At 43.9% G+C, this 24,614-nt stretch overlaps 2 protein-coding genes and 2 long non-coding RNA genes across 4 annotated transcripts; 1 reads left to right on the forward strand and 3 right to left on the reverse strand.

Annotated features, from left to right (window-relative positions):
• Positions 1-1,216: 1,216 nt before the first annotated feature.
• On the reverse strand, positions 1,217-4,287 carry LOC124043809 (beta-crystallin A2-like). Its single transcript, XM_046362791.1, has 5 exons — positions 4,175-4,287; positions 3,690-3,876; positions 2,432-2,573; positions 2,016-2,158; positions 1,217-1,449 (listed from the first exon to the last, which is right to left on the reverse strand). The coding sequence occupies exons 2-5, from the start codon at positions 3,845-3,847 to the stop codon at positions 1,302-1,304; spliced, it is 591 nt and encodes a 196-aa protein (XP_046218747.1). The 5' UTR covers positions 3,848-3,876; positions 4,175-4,287; the 3' UTR covers positions 1,217-1,301.
• LOC124043810 lies at positions 2,433-20,235 on the forward strand. The gene is made up of 4 exons (XR_006840384.1): positions 2,433-2,645; positions 16,088-16,370; positions 18,499-18,761; positions 19,845-20,235. It is a non-coding gene; the product is annotated as an uncharacterized LOC124043810 (long non-coding RNA).
• LOC124043811 lies at positions 17,078-18,803 on the reverse strand. The gene is made up of 2 exons (XR_006840385.1): positions 18,307-18,803; positions 17,078-18,215 (listed from the first exon to the last, which is right to left on the reverse strand). It is a non-coding gene; the product is annotated as an uncharacterized LOC124043811 (long non-coding RNA).
• LOC124043806 (uridine 5'-monophosphate synthase-like) lies at positions 18,952-22,924 on the reverse strand. The gene is made up of 6 exons (XM_046362781.1): positions 22,396-22,924; positions 22,093-22,246; positions 21,257-21,925; positions 20,798-20,973; positions 20,358-20,472; positions 18,952-19,887 (listed from the first exon to the last, which is right to left on the reverse strand). Exons 1-6 carry the CDS (start codon positions 22,609-22,611, stop codon positions 19,709-19,711), a joined length of 1,509 nt encoding a protein of 502 aa, XP_046218737.1. The 5' UTR covers positions 22,612-22,924; the 3' UTR covers positions 18,952-19,708.
• Positions 22,925-24,614: the final 1,690 nt, after the last annotated feature.

Below are 24,614 nucleotides of genomic sequence, written 5' to 3' on the forward strand. Positions count from 1 at the left end.
ATCTAATCAATTAATTGTACACTATAGGAGGTTGGTGACACCTTACTTGGGGAGGCCAGGCACGTGGAGCTGAATAAGTGGTAAATGATCAACAACATTAAACACATGTTTTCCAAGTGTTTGATGCCATTCCATTTGCTCAGTTCCAGCCATTATTATGAGCCGTCCTCCCCACAGCAGCCTCCACTGTCACATGTTATGTTTTCAGTTTGTATGTGTGTGATATAGGGGTATAGAAACGTTTCTTTTGAAATATATATTTTTTTAAATAAACAATAGCAGCCATGTTAGCACTGCCATGTTAATCTGAGTCTTGCTCTTGGAAAATCACCACTGTCTGACTTTTGGCTGTCGCAGATGCACCTCCCCCCGACTTCACTCAAGGACTCTCTCTTACAGTCAGCTTCTTTAAAGGCGCCACATGTTCAATCGTCCGTCTGCATTTGGTAGTACAGCATTTGCGTTGATACGAGCTTCGCCGAGCAGCGCAGAGCTGTCGTGAAGGAAGTTGACAAGGCCTTGAGTTTGTGTTTACACTTGACCTCCCGCCCGTACCCACCGTCAACCAATCATGTCAATGCGGAGCTACAGGAGCCCTCCGCATTGTTACACAATTTAAGAGCATAAAAAAAAGTGAAAAGTCAAGCATTAATTGGCTGTTAGCCTTACTGCTCGAACACAGCCAGTGGTCGTGTTACTTTGCTCAGACGTTGCTGCCGTATGCCAGATCTTACAAGGTCGGGATACGTATTTTACCTATCAGCTGAGCAGACCACGTGTTATAGCAATCTGGTTCCCGACTTCACGGTTGATGACGTGGCACGCAACCATTGGTTGATGGATGCAACATCTGAGCAGGGGAACACGACCAACGTTAGATACATTCATGCTCGGCAACTACACAACACAACAATGGTGGAAACAATAGTGATCTCGTGCTCATGTTTATTGGAAATACGATAACACTCTGACAGGAACAATATACATCCTATCCTAACAGACAGGTGGTATTTAGCCTGGGTTATGTATTGATGCAATGGTCAAATCATTAAATGCCTTTGTGGTTTACTTCTGTTGGAGTATATAAATAGCCACGTTGGTGATGGGTTGTTAAGAATCTACCACAGGCCGTTGAACAGATAGCTCTATGTCCTGATCGAGAAAAGGCAGTACAACAACAAAAAAAAGCAAGGAATTGCCACAAGCACTGTTTCCGTAGTTTGAATAAAGCCTTTATTGCCTATTTTAATACATGGCATGGTCGGTACATGGTAGCCACTGGAGGATAGTGTCAAGTGGACCTAGTGCTGGATTCTGCGGATAGACTGGACCTGGTTGGTGTGAGCCTGAGTGCTGTACTCGTTGTAGTGTCTGTACTCTCCCTGGTGTCTGTCTCTCTCCAGGATGTACTGGTAACCACGGTAACCGGGGAACTGATAGGCCACCCAGCTGTAAAGAGAAGGGCATGTGTTATTCCGTTGATAATTGTTCTCCCTATGACCAAAATACTGATGCGGCTGCTTTGTAGATAATATGTGCCCCGATTGCAGTCGTATGCTGTTAGAAAATCTACAAAACGAATCGTCTTGGAAAGTAAATGGGTGACTGAGGAATTGCATGTTATTATGTGGACAAATGTGTTTACGAATCAATAGCCTGGGGCCCCACATTTTGGTTTTTGCCCTAGCACTACACAGCTGATTCAAATAATCAAAGCTTGTAAAGAGTTTGGGAAACTCTGCCCTAGAGTGTTTATGAAGGCATATCGGATGCTGAAATAATGGGATACTGGTAATCCCTGTATATAACCATGCTCTTTTGACTCTTTATTTGTATTTGTTATTCACTGTGTATTTATTCCTCATGTCACTATTTCTATTTTTAATTCACATTTTATCTTAATAAACTCTGCATTGTTGGAAAAGGACCTGTAAAGTAAGCATTTCACTGTTAGTCTACCCCTGTTGTTTTACGACGCATGTGACAAACACAACTTGATTTGACTTGAGACTCACGCTCCGGAGTTGACTTTGATTGAGGGCACCTCCTTGCTACACCAGCCCATAGCCTGTAGAGAGGGGTAGTCGTCACACATCTCGAACTTGCGTCCCTGGAAGTCTTCACACTCGTACAGAGTCACTTTACTGTCACTGTGGTTCTGTTGACAGAGATGAGCCTTGAATCGTTTCATATATGGTGTCGTTAATTTATTTTTTCATTTTTTTGGGGGGGGGGGGGTCAAAAACAGACGGATTTGAGAGTTGTGGTATGATGGTGTGATGATACGATATACATACTAGAATCATGTGTGGATGTATTAATTAACCTTCAATACAACATTAGTATTCCTGTGCTTCATTCCTAAATGTGCTTCAGATGTAGCCCCCTCCCCCCCTCCTTGAAATTACACATTTCTGTGGGAGGAACTTACAGCGCACTTGATAGGTCTAAAGGAAAGCATGTGCTCGGTTCTGTAACTGCTGTTTCCGCTCCAAGCCTCGTAACGTGGATAGTCTCCCTTCTCAAGGATAAACTGCTGCCCCTGGAACTCAGGGTACTCATAACCCAACCAGCTAAAACACAGGCGGGGAGAGAGAGGGAACGAGAGAGGGAACGAGAACGAAAGAGAGAAAACAGAGCGTCAGGTTAGTTAACAAAAGTGCAACGCCCCGTGGCAGCGAGATCTTTGTTGATTAGAGGACAAAGGGCCAAAGCAAACACCACATGCTGCGCATATGGACCATTATCTGATCATCAGTCAGCTGCTGCAACAGAACACTAGGCAGGCAGCTGGGCCTCAAGGGAGATTACATCTGTAGCCTGACTTTGACTGACTGTCAGAAACAAAACAACAAGCTACATTTCAGACAAATAACTCACACCAATCGGTGATCTCTCCGAGTGTTCAGCTATAACATTTTGTCCATAACAATGTAAAAAAAAAAAGCATGCGGAAATTAAATTGCAAAGAAATTTGCCAAAGTCATTGAATCGAAAATAACAGCCTTTATAAGATTCCATATTTTACAGTCAGACTGTTAAGGGACATGATAACTAAATGTTGCATTGTCATACATTGTAGTATCACAACAAATGAAATGACACAGCTTTGATTTGAGGGCCGGTTCACAACAGTACAGTACAAATGCGATGTATAATGTAATATTCAAGTATACATTAGCTTCTGAGAGGAACTAGGTCGAGAAATTAATGTTATATTGAATACATTTCTCACTTCTCACTCAAACACAACGAGAACCGATTACCTGGAAAAACCACAAAAAAACATTTGTTGACCGAACAAGCTCCATGGGTCTAATGTAGTACTACTACTACTCTGTCGTAGTAATGTAGTACTACTACTCTGTCGTAGTAATGTAGTACTACTACTACTCTGTCGTAGTAATGTAGTACTACTACTACTCTGTCGTAGTAATGTAGTACTACTACTCTGTCCTAGTAATGTAGTACTACTACTACTCTGTCCTAGTAATGTAGTACTACTACTACTCTGTCCTAGTAATGTAGTACTACTACTACTCTGTCGTAGTAATGTAGTACTGCTACTCTGTCCTAGTAATGTAGTACTACTACTACTCTGTCGTAGTAATGTAGTACTACTCTGCTAATAATGTGGTACAGACCCTCGGTTGTAGCCTAGTAGAGTAGAAATCCAAAGAGACACTTACGGTCCGTTCTCAACCTTGATGGAGCGGATCTTGTGGAATCCCCTATCCATGATGTTCTGACACTCCAGCAGGAACTCACAACGTTTGCCCTGGAAGTTCTCCTCCTCCCAGACAGTGATCTTGAACTGGCCCATCTGCTCCATCTGCTGAGTGTTCATGGTTGCTATTTCCACCGTGGGGTTGCTCTCTACCAAAAGGGGACAAGGAAGACCAGAGGTGAGGAAACTAGGCTCAAATGGAGTGCTTCACTCTGTTTGCTCTGGTATCTCTACATGAAAGTGAACATTGATTCTGGAGCAAAGAGCAAGAGCGTACTACCATTTTTTTCCCCAAAGGAGTTGAGCTCTCAGTTTGCACTGGGGAAATATCCGATACAAATATGAGATATATATCTCCCATATTGGATGTCATCAATCCCCTTTCTTGGTAAACCAATGCACAGCAATCAGATGTTCACGTTCTACCTAGGTAGTGTGAATACTTACAGAGAGTACTGAGGTGGGACAGATCCAGAGTAACAATATCGAGTCCTAGGCCCCCACTTCTGTTTTTATACTACCAAGCCCCTCGTTTAATGCCGCTTTCGCACAAGCCTTGCATACTCAGCAGTGGCAAACTGAATGCACGCATTAGTCCACACCATTGTGGAGGCTCCCGCGGCCCATTGTGAGAGGCTTAGATCCACTGACTCATCAAAATGGCACCCAGCGACTGTCGGCCTGACGGCCGGCCACAATAGCAACACACTGACACGGCAGTTTGATTGGAAATTGGGGACTATGGCAGCATTCTGGGAGATTACCCCAGAGGTAGGTACAAGGGCACCAATGCTTCCCTCAGTCCACAAGTATGGCTGACTCTACCTCTACCCCTGCCTCTATGCACAGCACCCCACCCATCATGGCATCACTGTCATCTTTCATAGGATTCAACATGGGAAGACAGACAGACTTGCTGATCCTTTATTCATATTCTTTCACGTTGGCTCATGTTTGTACTTCACGAGGTTGAAAAGAAACCGTTTGAAATGTAGAACCTTTTTTAAATACCTGTTGTTCCCCCCCCAAGCTAAATCTATTCTGGTGTGAACTGAAAGGGATCCTGAGAAAACATTCCTGCCGTGTTTCTAGCAGCACTAGTTTCTCAGCCGTTCACGGTGTTGTTTTGAATGTTTTCCGCGTTTTGTCAGTTGCTGGATTTGTCAATGGGTCCGAATTGTTTCCGGTGCCTCTGCGAGGCGTATGAGTGCAAAGTGGAATGTGCAGGAATGTGTATCATATTTTAAAAAGGCACTTTGACGTTGCAACTTTACTTTATGTTCGGGATTGTCAGTATAAGAAACGCAAACGGTACCTAGTGATGTAAGTCAATTGGAATAGTACTTGTCTGTAGTGACATCTTGTGGCATAACAGTTCATTACAGTGACTGGTGATAATAGCCGCTTTTGTTGGAATGAAGATACGTCCATATCACAGAAGCATATGGTCTGGTCTGGTCTGGTCTGGTTACACTAGATATGCTTTTACCTCAGCGATGTGGTGCCTGCTTTAGTCTTTGTTTGTGTCCCAAAAGACACCCATTCCTTATGTTTGACCCGAGCCCATACAGTGCACTACTTTTGACGAGCGCCCTGGACAAAGGTCGTGCACAATGTAGGGAACAGGGTGACATTTGGGATGCATCCCTATGTCAAATGTACAAATAATCAGACTTCAGACTTGGATGGTTCCTCTGCAATGTGTTATTATTGTATTTACACCCCTTTTCTGCTGTCTCTGTGTGTGGCCATATGTGTGCCTATATATGCTTAATTGCTTGTGTGTTCAGCGGTCCCTTTGAGTGGGCCGGTTCCATTGTTCTGTCTCACCTGTGTGGCCTTGTTTGGCTTGGGGCAGGTGGACAATGAGACACAGTGACAGAGCTCCAGTCACCCGGCTGCTGGTCTTTGACCCCCCCATTGGATAGATTAGATTTGTCACCTCGTCAGCTGACGCCTCATTTCACTGGGAAATGTAGCTCTCCCTATATTTGCATCTGACAACATAGGGCCTATAGTAGCCTACAGCTTCCTAACTCAACACTCTACTTTGAATCTTTATCTTCTCTGCAGTGGTAGTACAATAGGCTAGTCTATTCTTCTGAACGGGTCACGTGGGTCTCTGAAAGAGGGATATGGCTCACTAAGTATGGAAATATCTTTTGTAGCATTTGCACATTTATACATGGTAGGTATGTTGTGGAATATGAACTGATCAGATGCATTTGACATTTTAGTCATTTAGCAGATGCTCTTATCCAGAGTGAATGACAGTTGGTGGATTCGTTTTAAGATAGCTAGGTGGGGGGGGTGGTAACACTTTCTATGATACATACACAGATAATGCCTACAAGTGCATTAGTAATGCCTTCTAATACACTTACGTACACTTATAGTGACTCACTATAAGATATTATAATTGCTCATAAGTAGTTCCAGCATCCTTATAATACGTTGCCGTAATGCATTATAAGCCCAGAGAGCACGCCTCAACAGGTTGAGTATTTTATTGAGCAACGTTTCCACAATGTTTGCACTTCTGAGTAGCCTAACCTGCAAGCAGCTGGCTGAGGTTGCAGGCTGGAAGAACCAGGCAGCCAGGCAGCAACCAGAGCAAACAACATTGTTTGAATATCCGTTGTTTTGTTTTTTTTCTCCCTCCCCGCATTTTCTCGTATCCGTTCATTGTACCTTACACTGTTTGGGAGTAAACCATAGAGTGATAAGAGATGAACCGGAATAGAGAGAACTTTATTATTATTATTATTTACAATTTACCCTCGCAATTTCTGTTTACATCAATACCCCTCCATGGGACAACATGCGTATGTGTGATAACTGTGTGGAGTAAGTGAGGCAGACTGTTTCTCAGGATCCAGTTTCTCCATGGTAACAGAGCCAGCCAGCCAGCCCAGTCAGAGAGGTTGCATAAGCATTGCTGTATCGTCAGGAAGCGATGCTGTTATTGCTCTGGAGAACAGACATGTCGTTTTATCATCGCACTCTGTTTTGATTCACAAATTCAGAGTTTCAAGTAGAACTTCAAAATGCATTTTGTATTGAATTGTAAACTGCTCAAAAAAATAAAGGGAACACTAAAATAACACACCCTAGATCTGAATGAATGAAATATTCTTATTAAATACTTTTTTCTTTACATAGTTGAATGTGCCGACAACAAAATCACACAAAAATTATCAATGGAAATCAAATTGATCAACCCATGGAGGTCTGGATTTGGAGTCACACTCAAAATTAAAGTGGAAAACCACACTACAGGCTGATTCAACTTTGATGTAATGTCCTTAAAACAAGTCAAAATGAGGCTCAGTATTGTGTGTGGCTTCCACATGCCTGAATGACCTCCCTACAACGCCTGGGCATGCTCCTGACGAGGTGGTGGATGGTCTCCTGAGGGATCTCCTCCCAGACCTGGACTAAAGCATCTGCCAACTTCTGGACAGTCTGTGGTGCAACACGTTGGTGGATGGAGCGAGACATGATGTCCCAGATGTGCTCAATTGGATTCATGTCTGGGGAACGGACGGGCCAGTCCATAGCATCAATGCCTTCCTCTTGCAGGAACTGCTAACACAATCCAGCCACATGAGGTCTAGCATTGTCTTGCATTAGGAGGAACCAAGGGCCAACTGCACCAGCATATGGTCTCACAAGGAGTCTGAGGATCTCATCTCGGTAACTAATGGCAGCCAGGCTACCTCTGTCAAGCACATGGAGGGCTGTGCGGCCCCCCAAAGAAATTCCACCCCACACCATGACTGACCCACCGCCAAACCTGTCATGCTGGACGATGTTGCAGGCAGCAGAACGTTCTGCACGGCATCTCCAGACTGTCACGTCTGTCACATGTGCTCAGTGTGAACCTGCTTTCATCTGTGAAGAGCATTGGCGAATTTGCCAATCTTGGTGTTCTCTGGCAAATGCCAAACGTCCTGCACGGTGTTGGGCTGTAAGCACAACCCCCACCTGTGGACGTCGGGCCCTCATACCACCCTCATGGAGTCTGTTTCTGACCGTTTGAGCAGACAGACACATGCACATTTGTTGCCTGCTGAAGGTCATTTTGCAGGGCCCTGGCAGTGCTCCTCCTTGCACAAAGATGGAGGTAGCAGTCCTGCTGCTGGGTTGTCGCCCTCCTACGGCCTCCTCCATGTCTCCTGATGTACTGGCCTGTCTCCTGGTAGCGCCTCCATGCTCTGGACACTACGCTGACAGACACAGCAAACCTTCTTGCCACAGCTTGCATTGATGTGCCATCCTGGATGAGCTCCACTACCTGAGCCACTTGTGTGGGTTGTAGACTCCGTCTCATGCTACCACTAGAGTGAAAACACCGCCAGCATTCAAAAGTGACCAAAACATCAGCCTGGAAGCATAGGAACTGAGAAGTGGTCTGTGGTCACCACCTGCAGAACCACTCCTTTATTGGGGGTGTCTTGTTAATTGCCTATAATTTCCACCTGTTGTCTATTCCATTTGCACAACAGCATGTGAAATTTATTGTTAATCAGTGTTGCTTCCTAAGTGGACAGTTTGATTTCACAGAAGTGTGATTGACTTGGAGTTACATTGTGTTGTTTAAGTGTTCCCTTTATTTTTTTGAACAGTGTATTTATACAGGGAGGCAACATTGACACAGATCTCTTCAAGTGAACTAGTCAAACAACATACACAAATGCAATGCATGTAGTATTTAAGAGAAGTCTGCTAGTTACATATTTGAACCAAGTTACACATTCATACATATCCTGAGATCACATGGTAAGTCAGGCTTATTTAACATGGAGATGTCTGCTTTACATACACTACATGCTACCTCCGTCTTTGTGCAAGGAGGAGCACTGCCAGGGCCCTGCAAAATGACCTTCGTCGAACATCTCATTCCAAAATCATGGGCATTAATATGCAGTTGGTCCCCACTTTGCTGCTCTAACAGCATCCACTTTTGTGGGAAGGCTTTCCACTAGATGTTGTAACATTGCTGCGGGGACTTGCTTCAATTCAGCCACAAGAGCATTAGTGAGGTCGGGCACTGAGGTTGGGCAATTAGGCCTGGCTTGCAGTCTGTGTTCCAATTAATCCCAAAGGTGTTTGATGGGGTGGAGGTCAGGGCTCTGTGTAGGCCAGTCATGTTCTTCCACACCGATCTCAACAAACCATTTCTGTATGGACCTCATTTTGTGCACGGGGGCATTGTCATGCTGAAACAGGAAAGGTCCTTCCCCAAACTGTTGCCACAAAGTTGGAAGTACAGAATTGTCTAGAATGTCATTGTATGGTGTACAGTTACAATTTCTCTTCACTGGAACTAAGGGGCCTAGCCTGAAACATGAACAACAGCCCAAGACCATCATTCCTCCTCCACCAAACTTTATAGTTGGCACTTTGCTTTGGGGCAGGTAGCTTTCGCCTGGCATCCGCCAAACCCAGATTCGTCCATCGGACTGCCAGATGGTGAAGAGTGATTCATCACTCTAGAGAATGCATTTCCACTGCTCCAGAGTCCAATGGCAGCAAACTTTACACCAGTCCAGCCAACCCTTGTCATTGTGCATGGTGATCTTAGGCTTGTGTGCAGCTGCTCGGCCATGGAAACCCATTTCATGAACCTCCCGACGAACAGTTCTTGTGCTGACATTGTTTCCAGAGGCAGTTTGGAACTCGGTAGTGAGTGTTGCAACCGAGCACAGATGGTTTTTACGAGCTCCAGCATTCGGCGGTCCCGTTCTGTGAGCTTGTGTGGCCTACCACTTTGTGCCTGAGCCGTTGTTGCTCCTAGACGTTGCCACTTCACAATAAGCTCTAGCAGGGCAGAAATTTGAAGAACTGACTTGTTGTAAAGGTGCAGTGGTGATTTTAGCATGTAAATCTTGGTGGGACAAACAAAAATAAGCAATGTGGGATGTTTTACAGCAAAACCACTACACAACACAACACTAAATAATACATTAACTGCACTATAACATTAACAAATGGTGCCCACAAACTGTTAGGACATACATAAAGCTGTCCCAACAGCAGAGTCCCAAAAACAGTTCCAACACCTTACCACTGCTACACCTGGCTATTAGCAGAGCCTTGTCCCCCGTGCATCCCGCAAAGGCGGAGGTGTTGCTAACATTTACGATAGCAAATTTCAATTTACAAAAAAGAAAATGACGTTTTCGTCTTTTGAGCTTCTAGTCATGAAATCTATGCAGCCTACTCAATCACTTTTTATAGCTACTGTTTACAGGCCTCCTGGGCCATATACAGCGTTTCTCACTGAGTTCCCTGAATTCCTATCAGACCTTGTAGTCATTGCAGATAATATTCTAATCTTTGGTGACTTTAATATTCACATGGAAAAGTCCACAGACCCACTCCAAAAGGCTTTTGGAGCCATCATCGACTCAGTGGGTTTTGTCCAACATGTCTCTGGACCCACTCACTCTCACAGTCATACGCTGGACCTAGTTTTGTCCCATGGAATAAATGTTGTGGATCTTAATGTTTTTCCTCATAATCCTGGACTATCAGACCACCATTTTATTACGTTTGCAATTGCAACAAATAATCTGCTCAGACCCCAACCAAGGAACATCAAAAGTCGTGCTATAAATTCACAGACAACACAAAGATTCCTTGATGCCCTTCCAGACTCCTCTGCCTACCCAAGGACGCCAGAGGACAAAAATCTGTTAACCACCTAACTGAGGATCTCAATTTAACCTTGCGCAATACCCTAGATGCAGTTGCACCCCTAAAAACTAAAAAAATGTCTCATAAGAAACTAGCTCCATGGTACACAGAAAATACCCGAGCTCTGAAGCAAGCTTCCAGAAAATTGGAACGGAAATGGCGCCACACCAAACTGGAAGTCTTCCGACTAGCTTGGAAGGATGGTACCGTGCAGTACCGAAGAGCCCTTACTGCTGCTCGATCGTCCTATTTTTCTAACTTAATTGAGGAAAATAAGAACAATCCGAAATTCCTTTTTGATACTGTGGCAAAGCTAACTAAAAAGCAGCATTCCCCAAGAGAGGATGACTTGCACTTTAGCAGTGATAAATTCATGAACTTCTTTGAGGAAAAGATTATGATTATTAGAAAGCAAATTACGGACTCCTCTTTAAACCTGCGTATTCCTCCAAACCTCAGTTGTCCTGAGTCTGCACAACTCTGCCAGGACCTAGGATCAAGAGAGACGCTCAAGTGTTTTAGTACTATATCTCTTGACACAATGATGAAAATAATCATGGCCTCTAAACCTTCAAGCTGTATACTGGACCCTATTCCAACTAAACTACTGAAAGAGCTGCTTCCTGTGCTTGGCCCTCCTATGTTGAACATAATAAACGGCTCTCTATCCACTGGATGTGTACCAAACTCACTAAAAGTGGCAGTAATAAAGCCTCTCTTGAAAAAGCCAAACCTTGACCCAGAAAATATAAAAAACTATCGGCCTATATCAAATCTTCCATTCCTCTCAAAGATTTTAGAGAAGGCTGTTGCGCAGCAACTCACTGCCTTCCTGAAGACAAACAATGTATACGAAATGCTTCAGTCTGGTTTTAGACCCCATCATAGCACTGAGACGGCACTTGTGAAGGTGGTAAATGACATTTTGATGGCATCGGACCGAGGCTCTGCATCTGTCCTCGTGCTCCTAGACCTTAGTGCTGCTTTTGATACCATCGATCACCACATTCTTTTGGAGAGATTGGAAACCCAAATTGGTCTACACGGACATGTTCTGGCCTGGTTTAGGTCTTATCTGTCGGAAAGATATCAGTTTGTCTCTGTGAATGGTTTGTCCTCTGACAAATCAACTGTACATTTCGGTGTTCCTCAAGGTTCTGTTTTAGGACCACTATTGTTTTCACTATATATTTTACCTCTTGGGGATGTTATTCGAAAACATAATGTAAACTTTCACTGCTATGCGGATGACACACAGCTGTACATTTCAATGAAACACGGTGAAGCACCAAAATTGCCCTCGCTAGAAGCATGTGTTTCAGACATAAGGAAGTGGATGGCTGCAAACTTTCTACTATTAAACTCGGACAAAACAGAGATGCTTGTTCTAGGTCCCAAGAAACAAAGAGATCTTCTGTTGAATCTGACAATTAATCTTAATGGTTGTACAGTCGTCTCAAATAAAACTGTGAAGGACCTCGGCGTTACTCTGGACCCTGATCTCTCTTTTGAAGAACATATCAAGACCATTTCGAGGACAGCTTTTTTCCATCTACGTAACATTGCAAAAATCAGAAACTTTCTGTCCAAAAATGATGCAGAAAAATTAATCCATGCTTTTGTCACTTCTAGGTTAGACTACTGCAATGCTCTATTTTCCGGCTACCCGGATAAAGCACTAAATAAACTTCAGTTAGTGCTAAATACGGCTGCTAGAATCCTGACTAGAACCAAAAAATTTGATCATATTACTCCAGTGCTAGCCTCTCTACACTGGCTTCCTGTCAAAGCAAGGGCTGATTTCAAGGTTTTACTGCTAACCTACAAAGCATTACATGGGCTTGCTCCTACCTACCTCTCTGATTTGGTCCTGCCGTACATACCTATACGTACGCTACGGTCACAAGACGCAGGCCTCCTAATTGTCCCTAGAATTTCTAAGCAAACAGCTGGAGGCAGGGCTTTCTCCTATAGAGCTCCATTTTTATGGAACGGTCTGCCTACCCATGTTCGGTCTCAACCTTTAAGTCTTTACTGAAGACTCATCTCTTCAGTGGGTCATATGATTGAGTGTAGTCTGGCCCAGGAGTGGGAAGGTGACGGAAAGGCTCTGGAGCAACGAACCGCCCTTGCTGTCTCTGCCTGGCCGGTTCCCCTTTTCCACTGGGATTCTCTGCCTCTAACCCTGTTACGGGGCTGAGTCACTGGCTTGCTGGGGCTCTCTCGTGCCGTCCCTGGGGGTGCGTCACCTGGGTGGGTTGATTCACTGTTGTGGTCGGCCTGTCTGGGTTTCCCCCCTTTGGGTTGTACCGTTCGGAGATCTTTGTGGGCTATACTCGGCCTTGTCTCAGGATGGTAAGTTGGTGGTTGTAGATTTCCCTCAGTGGTGTGGGGGCTGTGCTTTGGCAAGTGGGTGGGGTTATATCCTTCCTGTTTGGCCCTGTCCGGGGGTGTCCTCGGATGGGGCCACAGTGTCTCCTGACCCCTCCTGTCTCAGCCTCCAGTATTTATGCTGCAGTAGTTTATGTGTCGGGGGGCTAGGGTCAGTTTGTTTATCTGGAGTACTTCTCCTGTCCTATTCGGTGTCCTGTGTAAATCTAAGTGTGCGTTCTCTAATTCTCTCCTTCTCTCCTTCTTTCTCTCTCTCGGAGGACCTGAGCCCTAGAACCATGCCCCAGGACTACCTGACATGATGACTCCTTGCTGTCCCCAGTCCACCTGGCCATGCTGCTGCTCCAGTTTCAACTGGCCTGGGCCCTAGGACCATGTCCCAGGACTACCTGACATGAGGACTCCTTGCTGTCCCCAGTCCACCTGGCCATGCTCCTGCTCCAGTTTCAACTGTTCTGCCTTACTATTATTCAACCATGCTGGTCATTTATGAACATTTGAACATCTTGGCCACGTTCTGTTATAATCTCCACCCGGCACAGCCAGAAGAGGACTGGCCACCCCACATATGCTCTCTCTAATTCTCTCTTTCTTTCTCTCTCTCGGAGGACCTGAGCCCTAGGACCGTGCCCCAGGACTACCTGACATGATGGCTCCTTGCTGTCCCCAGTCCACCTGACTGTGCTGCTGCTCCAGTTTCAACTGTTCTGCCTTATTATTATTTGACCATGCTGGTCATTTATGAACATTTGAACATCTTGGTCATTTTCTGTTATAATCTCTACCCGGCACAGCCAGAAGAGGACTGGCCACCCCACATAGCCCGGTTCCTCTCTAGGTTTCTTCCTAGGTTTTGGCCTTTCTAGGGAGTTTTTCCTAGCCACCGTGCTTTTACACCTGCATTGTTTGCTGTTTGGGGTTTTAGGCTGGGTTTCTGTACAGCACTTTGAGATATCAGCTGATGTACGAAGGGCTATATAAATAAATTTGATTTGATTTGATTTGATTTGTCTGGCAGCAAAACAGTTAATTCAGCCTAATTTACTGTCTTAAAAAATAACATTGCTGATATGGCTGACTTGCTTAAACAAATGTAGTTTCTACTGACAATTGAGATGTACAAATTACGGCATAAGAGGACGACAAGCGTATGAGGCAATTCGTAATTTCGATTAAGACATTAGTAGGACGGACGTAGTCAATGTAACTATTTGTTCAGCACTTTTGAAATGTACAGAGACAGAATTCAGAACATGGGCCATTCTTACAGTGTTCTCCCTGTACACCAAGTCAGAACCGTCGGATAAATAAAGGGGGCATATAAGCAGACAATGAAAGCTCTTACAATATTCGATGATTTCATTTCTGAAAAACAGGTGATAGGCTACATGTGCACCACCAAGTCAGAACAGTAAGCGAACTTAAGAGGTGAAAATAGACCCGATTATTAAGGTGAGGCACATGGGCTACTAACAGTTTACTACACAACATACGCTTAGTATTACTTTGTTAGCTACAGTATACGTATCTCCCTGGCATATTAAAGAATTTATGCAGCAGCATACAAGACATTTCTGGATTCTGTGCTCACTTGAACAGGAAGGTGGTGTCCTTCGTGGGCAAATTTTGTCATCAAACTTTGTCATCAAAGTCTGTCATTCTTTGTATTTATGGTGCTTTCAAGACAACTGGGAACTAAAAAAAAATATGTTGAATCATTGATGACATCAGTGTTCTTCATAGCTCTAGAAAGAGTCCAGAGTTCCCGATTTGGATGAAGGTTCAACATTTATTTTCCCAGTTGTAGCTTGTTTTTCCCGAGCTCCCAGTTGTCTTGAACTCACTAAAGTCCGATTTTGCAGTTCAGAGTTAACGGCTGTTTTGAGGGAGGCACAAATCATGCTTCATTGACAGCATTGCCAATGTTGTATGTTTATCATTTTAAACTAGGAAAAGAGACCCTTAATATTAGACTTTGGATCACACAGCCTCTGCCACTCCACTGAATAGCAGGCTAATGACTGCTTTGCAATCCTTGCAGTTAGCCACTGATTCCTTCCAAACCACTCATTGTTGAATTTGCGATTTCCAACTTGTTGTGTAATGTTTATGTCCAATGGCCGATGAGTACCGATACGTTTAATCTATCATTTCTCTTCATTATTTCTCTTCATACGACAAGGATTAAAAAGGATTTGCCAGTCGATTGTCGACTTGATTCATGATGATGACAGCTAGCTAAGATTTTGAAAGTATGATGACATGATCAGTCCAATCAAAGCTACTGTAGATATAACGTGATATGACGTCATTTTATCTGTGGCCAATGACCTTGAGCCTCCTTGGATGGGCACTTCTAATGTAACTCTTTGGCAGCACCCAAGAGGCTAGAATTTATTTAGGTCTACCCTTGGCGGTAGTGTCCCCATGAATGACAGAACACTGAGCCAATCAAGGCACAACGCTCTATATTTTCTGCTGGCTTGCCCCACCACCACAGAAAGCACTGAGCTAGGCTGAAACATCTGCATTTTGGAGCTGCCTTACTCAAGAAAACAAAAAAAGAGACCATGCTTGTATGAGGCTTTATTAACTCAATTCTATATATATTTTTTACATTGTTTGCAAACTGATATGTGAAAAATATTAATGCCAAAATAACATGCAAAACAGGCAAGCCCAAAATATATATATTTTTTATTATTTCTTTGTTGCAAAAAATGTGGGCCACCTGCCCTGAATGACAGGTCGCCACTGCAACATTGGCATCCTATGACAGTGCCTCATTGCAAGGTACTGAGCTCTTCAGGAAGGCAATGCAACTGCAAACGTTTGTCTATGGAGATTGCATGGCTGCGTGCTCAATCTTACGGCAGAAATAGCCGAATCAACTCATTTGAAGCGGCGTCCACATACTTTTGTATATACAGCGCGCCTGATCAGACACTGATTTCACCATGTGCAAATATTCAGTAGCAGCACCTTTCTTCAGAATCTTGCTTTGAGAAGACACAACCCAGTAGTTGACAAGCGACACATACAACACACTTTTGTCTAACGTGAATCGGCAATTTCCCTTTTTGCTTTATTGTTGCTGGTTAAATTCAACTCAGTTCCAGTAATGGATATAAAGGTTGTAAATGGACAGGTCTTGTTTAACGCGTCAATGTGAGTTGGCGTTTGAATAGTCAGTGAGTAAGCAGACACAGACCACCATCAAATGTTCTGCTTCCTGTGTGTTCCCCCCCCCTCTCTCTGTTGCTATAGGAACTAATCCTCCTAAGGACCTGACAGCGCATGCAGGTGACATCTGCTCTGTGAATGGCTCTGCGTAGGAGTGGACCACAACAGGCCGGCAGGTTTTACCCGAGGACAGCGAACACGTCCGTAATGGCAACCTATTCCCCATACCTGGTACCCATAGGGCTCTGGTGAAAAGTAGTACACTATATAGGGAATAGGAGGCCATTTCAGACACGTCCAGAGAGGTGCTGCAGTCCTGGGTTCTCTCCCTCCATACCCCACCCCCATCTCTGAGCTCACTGCTCAGGTAAAGCTTGGCAGTTACAGGAGACACAACTATCAGGCATTTACATATTCCATTAGCAACCCCTCTAACTGTCATTTGAAACAGCACACAGCCCACGGGGCAACTCGTGTCTTCCACAGAGGCCGTAGGTAGCAGTTGAGCAGGCATCACAAATGCAATCAGGCTTTTCTACAGACACACACAAATGGCCAAGTGTTATGATAGCCGCAGGTTGAAAGACTAATACTGGGGGGGGTGTCTTATTGTATCATACACATAATTCTCTCAAAAGTATGTAATAGGTTAAGAGAAGGTTGATTTGAAACTCACTTTTTAGAACAATAGACTATGTTGCATCTGTGAGAGAAGCAGCCCAAACTTTTGTATGTTGCTGAGACAGGGCAAGTAATAATTAGTCACGTTTATCCATAAATCAGCACAGATATTACATTATAAACTATAGCATTATGAAAGTCTGAAAGATTGAAGACTTGCTTGAGACAAAGAAATACTAAATGTTTGACATATTTTACATAGCCAATAACTGCTCTAAGAGTAAATTGAGCAGGTGTTATTTTGGAGGTTTAGGGTGTAACTGCAGCATGACCTGTCTCTGGCAGGTGACCAGGATACAGGCCGTGAGATCCCCTTAATCCGACTTTAAACAAATATTTGCCGGCGCTTAGTCAAATAGAGATACAGGAGAGCAAAAATAATGACATGGGAAAGCCTTTACCATACTGTTTATTATTTCACGCAACAAAAACTGGATATGCAAATGGACACCTGAATTTATGCTCAAAATAGAATGGGACCAATACAGATACCTGAGGTACTGGTGTCAATAATCTGGGTGGAGGGAGATTGGGTAATACAGTTGATACTGTCTGAGGAGGAAACTGGAAGTGTCTGATTTCAATGATAGGCCTGTAGTGTATGATGCCTCTGTGCTAAACTGAAATGCAACATGTTTTACAGTGCATGAGCAATGGAGAACACTGCTTAAATGTTTATCCAGCGACGGCGGTGATTTTTTTATGACGAGCTATAGTTTATTGGGCTACATTCTCCATTTACTGGAATGAAGCCCACACCTCCATGAACGTCATAGTTAATGTAACGTAGCCTAGCCTGTACAGAGGTGCAGATCCCAGGCAGATGAGGATCCAAACAGCAGATGGTCCATATCAGATGCTCTTTGGCTGGTTAATGATTAACATAACTCGTACTTTATCATCATTAAACCATGTCGATATAGGAAAAACCAAATGGCATTTAAAAAAAAAGGAAGGCAGTACTAGGTAACCTAATAAAAGTAGAACTAGTCATAAAATCCACAGAGATACGCGCATACTAAGTTATATTGAGTGAGCAAATGAAGTGATATATATACACTTTTTCAAAAATAGGTACGAAAATTTTATCCACAAATGCAGCAATAAAAATGATCCACTTGGCTAAAAAAAATTGGGGTCGATAATTTGTATCCGTTGTCTTCAGGGGGAAATGAACCCAAATGTTCAAACCACATAAGATATTCAATATAGCCAAACGAATGCAAAACACAAAATGTTGTATGGCTCTAATTGTTGTGTACAAAAGTGTCAGTATTTGTTACAGGACAAGAGAGCACCTTCAACGACATCTGTCACAATATGAACGTGCTCTTGCTGCTTTGTAGAAAATCCGTACCTGCTTAACGCGAGCCGAACGAACAAAACTTAATCTTCAGGTATTGTGCGTATGGCTCAACGTGAGGCAAATACAGAAAATCAATCCAAATATGATGGTCCAGTCTTGGAAAAAAGTACTTCGACTACACTACGTCAGGTTTTGTACTCTCCATACGTTGCTCCATCCCCACACCTGGAAAGAAAGTTGCAAAAGTTTACATTGTCTTTAAAAATGGTCATTTACATGTATTCCAAAATACAAATTTGTCCTAGGTAAAACTTACCATTGCCTATCGATTGTCGAAAAAAAAGTTCACGAGTGGATTTTAAAAACCTATATCGGTAACACCTGCAAATTGTGCTCATCTTGTAGGCAACACTGAATGGAGTGTGGCCCGTTGCAGGTATCCTATATATACTCGGGACATGGTGGGCCATCCTTCCATTTATCTTCACCCTCTCCCTCTTTTTTTCAGATTGGTTTTAAAGAGAGAGGATTCTCCAGCGGACACCTGTCGCATGGGGCGTTGCTCAGTTCCAATATTGACACAATAGTCTGGGGAGTGCAGATTAGTTCCAACTCCTCTCTATTATGCCAAGCATCCCCTCTCTATGCAAACCGACAGTGCGTTGCGCTCCCTCCAATTGACGAAATGGAAGGATTAGCTGACCTTTGTGCTCGCGCTGAACCTACAGAGAATGGGCCGTTGAACGGTGGCTTCATTCACCTGTGTTGAAGGTAGGAGAAAACCCACCTGCCACCTCTGTTCCCATGCCTACCTACTCCCATGTCATTTACACATATTTTCATATCATGTGACTTGCAAATGAGTTCCTTCAACGCTCAACGTCAGACCTTCCCTTCCAAAAAGACTTTGGTGTGTTATATCGGCTATAGTAGACGGAAAGTAGAGCCGCATAACTGAAACAAGCCATGCACATTCGCACTGTTTATTAATGATTAGGGCACAGCGTACACCCGGCACATCACCCGGAACCACTAGAGGTTTATGGACTAACGTGGTTCGTCACACATTGGCTTCAAATAACTACTGTTGTGAGCACGTGATTGTTTTAATGTCGATGAACCAATACACAATGCCAAGGATTGTTTGGTAAACTGAATCTCTCCACAGTTCTCCATCACAAAGATAGCAGCCCTAGCATCCACCGTGTTCTTCCATAGAAACCGCCCTTGAGGCAAAGGAACAGAATCCTAGGCTAGAGATGTTTAAAGTGACTTCAAAGAACACCGATCATCACAGCCCAATGCATCTACTGAATTCATTTCACAGGTCCATATTATTGGTTAACACAAATAATCAAATTTGAAAGGTTTCAAAATGATCATATACAAATAACAACGAGGGTGGGGGGGGAATCCTGAAATGTGTCCCTGTTGCCAAAGATGAGCATTGTCGCAGTTCAGCTGATTTAGCAAGCGAGGGTTATAACGAGAAGCCATAAGAGTAAGAACAGGCCCCAGCAGCTGTTTGGAGGGAATAATTGTGGTTTCACATTGTCGATGTGGTGCCTGCTCTAGTCTGGCTGTAGCCCAAATGGCATCCATACCACTATAGTGTACTACTTTTGACCAAATCCCATAGTGTCCTAGTCAAAAGTAGTGCACTATACGGGGAATAGGGTGCCCTTTGGGATGCAAACCCCCACCCATTGTTTGACTTTTCATTGTCTTGACGCGGCGAGTCTCTTGACGTAGGCATTCCAGCCGGCCTCTCTGTACTCTGTGGCAGCCTTCACCCTATCAGAGGCCCCCAGGATACCACGGCCAACAATGATGACGTCCGATTCTTTTTTATAGATCACATCATCAGGACTGGAGTACTGCTGGCCAAGACAGTCTCCTTGAATAAGAAAGGAGGGAGATGATCAATGAACAGTGTGGTGCTGAAGAAAACACCACCCTACAGTTTGTTGCTGAAGAGGTAAAAACAAAAAAACATCTGGAATCAAGGTTTGCATTCAAAATCGCACCCGATTACCTACGTAGGGCCCTAGTCAAAAGAAGTGCACTGTGTACGTAATAGGGTGCCAACACGGTCACAAACGAACAAGGCAGTTCACCCACTGTTCCTAGGCCATCATTGTAAATAAGAGTTAATAAGAGTTAGAGTTAAAAGGTAAAATTAAAAAATACAACAACCAAGATGACAAGTGATCCAGCCTACATTTCTTGGACAATATCACCATCTAGTGGCAAGGAAAGATTACGCCGGGGGGGGGGGGGGGTTGGCCTGCGAATGTTGTTGGTAAAACGTGATAAAGAACACTGGACAGGATGAATGATATGGTTAACAGGTAGAGAATGTAGTACCTTCCGACTGCATCTGCACCCCTGGAGTCATATGTAGGAATTCAGGCTTGCTGCTGATCTTGGAGCCAGAGATGAACCCAAACACAAAGTCAGAGTGCTCCTCAGCCATTTTCACCTATAGGAACGACAGACACAAGCATATTAAATCCTCAAGGATGAAAGATGAAGGATTACATTAAGGTAATCAACTAGTACTTCAGTTAAGCTGCCTGATGATGGAAAAAGTCATCCATTTTGGAATGGTAACATGAAGGTTCACATGCAAACATCACTAAAACATACTGAAATGTATCAGGCCTTTCACTGTCGCCCTGCGAGGTGACAGTATGTCCTGAATTGTACACATTGCAGAGGGTGGTGGGAGGTAAGAGAGAGGGACAGAACATTCTGTTCTCATGGCATTCTCACTGAAGAACAGCTGGCTGGATCACTTTGCTTACCACAGCCTGCGTGTAGTCCCCTGTTGCTAGGGAACCCTGGGAGCTCATCTGAGCTATGAGGAGACAGCCGCGGTCCAGTGGGAGGCCCACCACACTGAGCCCCTCTACCACCCCAGGGCCTGGCACCGCATGGGCATTCACCATATGAGACCACGAGGCGATCTGGTAGAGCCCACCTGAGAAATACAGAGAAAAACACACAACAGTCAGAAATCATAGCAACCAGGCATTCATCAGGATGGATTAGGATTCAAAAGCACGCTTCAAAAGGTTCAGGGGACAAATATTGCCCTTATTTGATAGAGTTGGGCAATGCATCCATTTTAACAATGGGTGCATTAGTTTTGCGTCCCGGGCGGGCGGCGGTTGCACGTTTTAGACCATTCTATTGGTCCTAAAGTGAAACCTCCACCCACCTGGGGCACACGGCGATGCAAAATCAGCGCGCCCACTAATCACCTTCATACTGGTGCTTGACCGTGTTCCCGATGTCAGCAAACTTGCGGTCCTCAAAGATGAGGAAGTTGTGTTTGTGGGCCAGGTCCTTGAGGGGCTGGATGAAGGCTGGGCTGAAGTCCCGCAGGATGTCCACGTGAGTCTTCAGCACGCACATCTGAGGCCCCAGAGAGTCAGCCAACTGCAGCAGATCCTCGCAGCCCGTCACGTCCGCCGACACACACAGGTTGGTCTTCTTCTCCTCCATCAACCGGAAGAGCTGGGCAGCCAGAGGGTGTGTGGTTCGGAGCTGGGCCCTGTCGCCATAGGTCAACTCCGCCAGCTTAGCCACAGGCGAGCCGTTCTTCTCCCCCGAGGGCTTGTAGGTGTTGTTCTCCTGGATGAACCTGCGCACGCTCTGGGCGGTGGGATAGTCGATGCGGTCCGCCTGGAGCAGAACGTCGAGGAGTTGGGAGACGGAGATGACGGAGTGGAGCGCGATGCCCTTCTCGGCCAGCATGGCCCTACCTCCCTGCTCCCTGTCCATCAGCACGATGGTGTCGGTGACCTTTAAACCCTCCGCCTGAAGCACCAGGGCCGTCTCCATGACGCTGCTGCCACTGGTCACGACATCCTCGATGATCAGACAAGTGTCTCCAGGGTGAATGGTCCCCTCTATAATCTTCTTAGTTCCTAGAATCAAGAGGGGGTTGATGTCTGATATGAGTGATTTGAAATCTAATGTAGCTAGCTAGCACGTGTTAGACTAGAGCATTTTAACTGTTGACTGAACTGATGGGATGCAGCAAAAACGCTGTCATAATGAGAATAATCACATTGGACAGGTCATGAAATCTCACCATAGTCTTTGGCTTCTTTTCTTCGGATCAGCATAGGCAGCTCGTGTTTGGAGCAGATGATTGTAGCCAGGGGCAGAGCGGTGTATGGTACACCACACAGTGAGTTGTATTTCAAGTCCTCATCTTTGGCGCGTTGGTAAAGATACATTGATACCTAAAAGACAAAACAAACTCCAACATAATTTCATAACATACATATTTTACAACTAGTTGGCCTTGGTTCGATTTCCTCCGGGCAGACTAAATACTGTCGATGTGGTTTCCAATACAGTGCCACTCATGGGAAACACGTGTTTTACCAACCTGGTTCATAAGCGATGGGTAGGAAACAATAACTCTGAGATCAAAATAAATCGGCGATGTTATTCCACTCTTCAGCGTGAACGTTCCGAATTTCACGGCCTGAACATCATGTAACTTTAAGATTAAACTTTCAAGGCAATCGTTTTCCATTTTCAAGTTTTTACTAATATCAACAGACAGCAGTCTCGTCCAATGCTCTCGTCTCTTTGCAAACATAGATATGTTCCGCTGACGAAATGCCGCGCGGAACTATGGGACATGTCGTTTTTACATTATTGCGTTGCTCCAGCCATATTATAAATCGTTAATCATCACAAGCAAACCACACCGGCCACGTTGCGTATGCGAGCGTTTCAAGATAATTGTACACATTTGGTATTTGATTAGGATCCCTGTTAGCTGTTGCGAAAGCAATACACAATACAGAACATGAATAAACAAGAACAGCTCAAGGACAGAACTACATACATTTAAAAACGACACACATTGCCTACATATCAATTTCACCTAAACCGCTGGCGTGCTAAAAATAGGGCTTCGTTCTATTTGAGATGCTCCACATGCTGAAAGTCCCATCCTTATTGGATAGGAAGATACAAACCCACGTGGATGCTTGAAAGACAAACAAGGAGAGATTAATTAAAGATGACTAACTAAAAACGAACTAGGATTCCCATTTTATCTGTGGATTAATCGTTAGAGAAGAGAAACATGATTTTGTATGACTTGGGGTAAAAATTCTACAATGAACCAGCTAAAAAGAGGACCATATGCATATCAGGTAAAATAACAACACAATGTTAATCTCCCAGAACAAACTTGCTATCTAAATGTCCATGAATGTTTCATGTGTGTTTCGACCTGCCCTAAAATGTATATAATTGAGTGACAGTTGATTTAGTATTTGAACTTGTGTGTTATGATCACGTCTGGTGGGGATAGACAAAATCAACATGCGCACAATGTCGTATGTGGACACATATGGACAGACGCAGAAGTTAGGGGTTCACAGCGAAGCTGTGAAACATTATTATTCTTATATTATTGTTTTTTTTCCTATAATGTTTTTGACATGGTCAAAATCTCAAGCATAGATTGAGAACTTATTTTTCTAATTTGCCACGCCGAAACTAGAGCCCATGAATAACTTGGTGAAAAAGAATGGCACCGAGGGGCCTAATCAGTGGCACTGTTATAAGAAGTCTCACTTAAACCATAATATCCACCACCCTATTTGACCTAGAGACTTTGAAACGTTGTGTAGTTGTCTCTCCTCATGCTGAATTATTTATTTTTTCCTCCATCTTGGACATTTTGGAAAACCTTTGAAAAAACGTATTCTCATGAACCATACGTTCAAATAACACAACCATGTTAATTATTTATGCCCGTGGTACATCTCTTAACATAGTTTCAGAAAATCTAAGGGATTGGTTAAGAGATGGCTGAGCTATTGATAAATCAGGAGATTAGACTTTACGTGTCTATTTAAATCCTTTGTAAATCCACTTCATAGTGGCCTATCAACTTGAAACTTTTTAGGGTAATCAAAGACATTACCATGATGAACCATGTTTCGTTTGGCATTGATATCTTAAATAATCTTCTTCTAATGGACTATAAGTCAGTCACTTCACATTTGGTCTTTGGGCTCATCACAATAGTCCCTAAAGAATTTCAGAAATGATGCTAATGCATTCAAGATGGCCATGCAAAAAATACTTCAAAAATATTAACAACCATAGGACTAAATGACATCAAATTTGGAATGTAGGCCCATGGTACATGTCTTAACTTGGTTTGAGAAAATCAGATTTTACATGCCCATTTAAAACACTGTAAATCCACTCCACAGTGACTCCACCAACTTTGAAACGTGTCATTTGTAAGATGTACCACATTGAATTTGGTATAGATATCACAAAAACAAGGAAACTATTAACAACAAATGATTTGCACATTACACTAACATGCTGACCAAACCGGCTCCTAATAACCAATGAGTAGACTTCAGGAAACAGCAGAGGGAGCACCTCCCTATCCACATCGATGGGATAGCAGTGGAGAAGGTGGAAAGTTTAAAGTTCCTCGGCATACACATCACTGACAAGCTGAAATGGTCCACCCACACAGACAGTGTGGTGAAGAAGTCGCAACAGCGCCTCTTCAACCGCAGGAGGCTGAAGAAATTTGGCTTGTCACCTAAAACCCTCACAAAC

Source organism: Oncorhynchus gorbuscha, linkage group LG09 (genome assembly GCF_021184085.1).
Source record: "Oncorhynchus gorbuscha isolate QuinsamMale2020 ecotype Even-year linkage group LG09, OgorEven_v1.0, whole genome shotgun sequence".
Lineage (NCBI taxonomy): Eukaryota > Metazoa > Chordata > Actinopteri > Salmoniformes > Salmonidae > Oncorhynchus > Oncorhynchus gorbuscha.

Excerpts from the sequence above, each read along its gene's own strand:
- LOC124043806 (XM_046362781.1), bottom strand. The coding sequence starts at position 22,611 with ATGTTTGCAAAGAGACGAGAGCATTGGACGAGACTGCTGTCTGTTGAT. Across the intron at positions 20,473-20,797 it reads GGGACTACACGCAGGCTGTG|GTGAAAATGGCTGAGGAGCA; the intron begins GTAAGCAAAGTG and ends TCGTTCCTATAG. Across the intron at positions 19,888-20,357 it reads GGTGCAGATGCAGTCGGAAG|GAGACTGTCTTGGCCAGCAG; the intron begins GTACTACATTCT and ends TTCTTATTCAAG.
- LOC124043809 (XM_046362791.1), bottom strand. The coding sequence starts at position 3,847 with ATGAACACTCAGCAGATGGAGCAGATGGGCCAGTTCAAGATCACTGTC. Across the intron at positions 2,574-3,689 it reads ATCAAGGTTGAGAACGGACC|CTGGTTGGGTTATGAGTACC; the intron begins GTAAGTGTCTCT and ends CCTGTGTTTTAG. Across the intron at positions 2,159-2,431 it reads TTAGACCTATCAAGTGCGCT|AACCACAGTGACAGTAAAGT; the intron begins GTAAGTTCCTCC and ends CTCTGTCAACAG.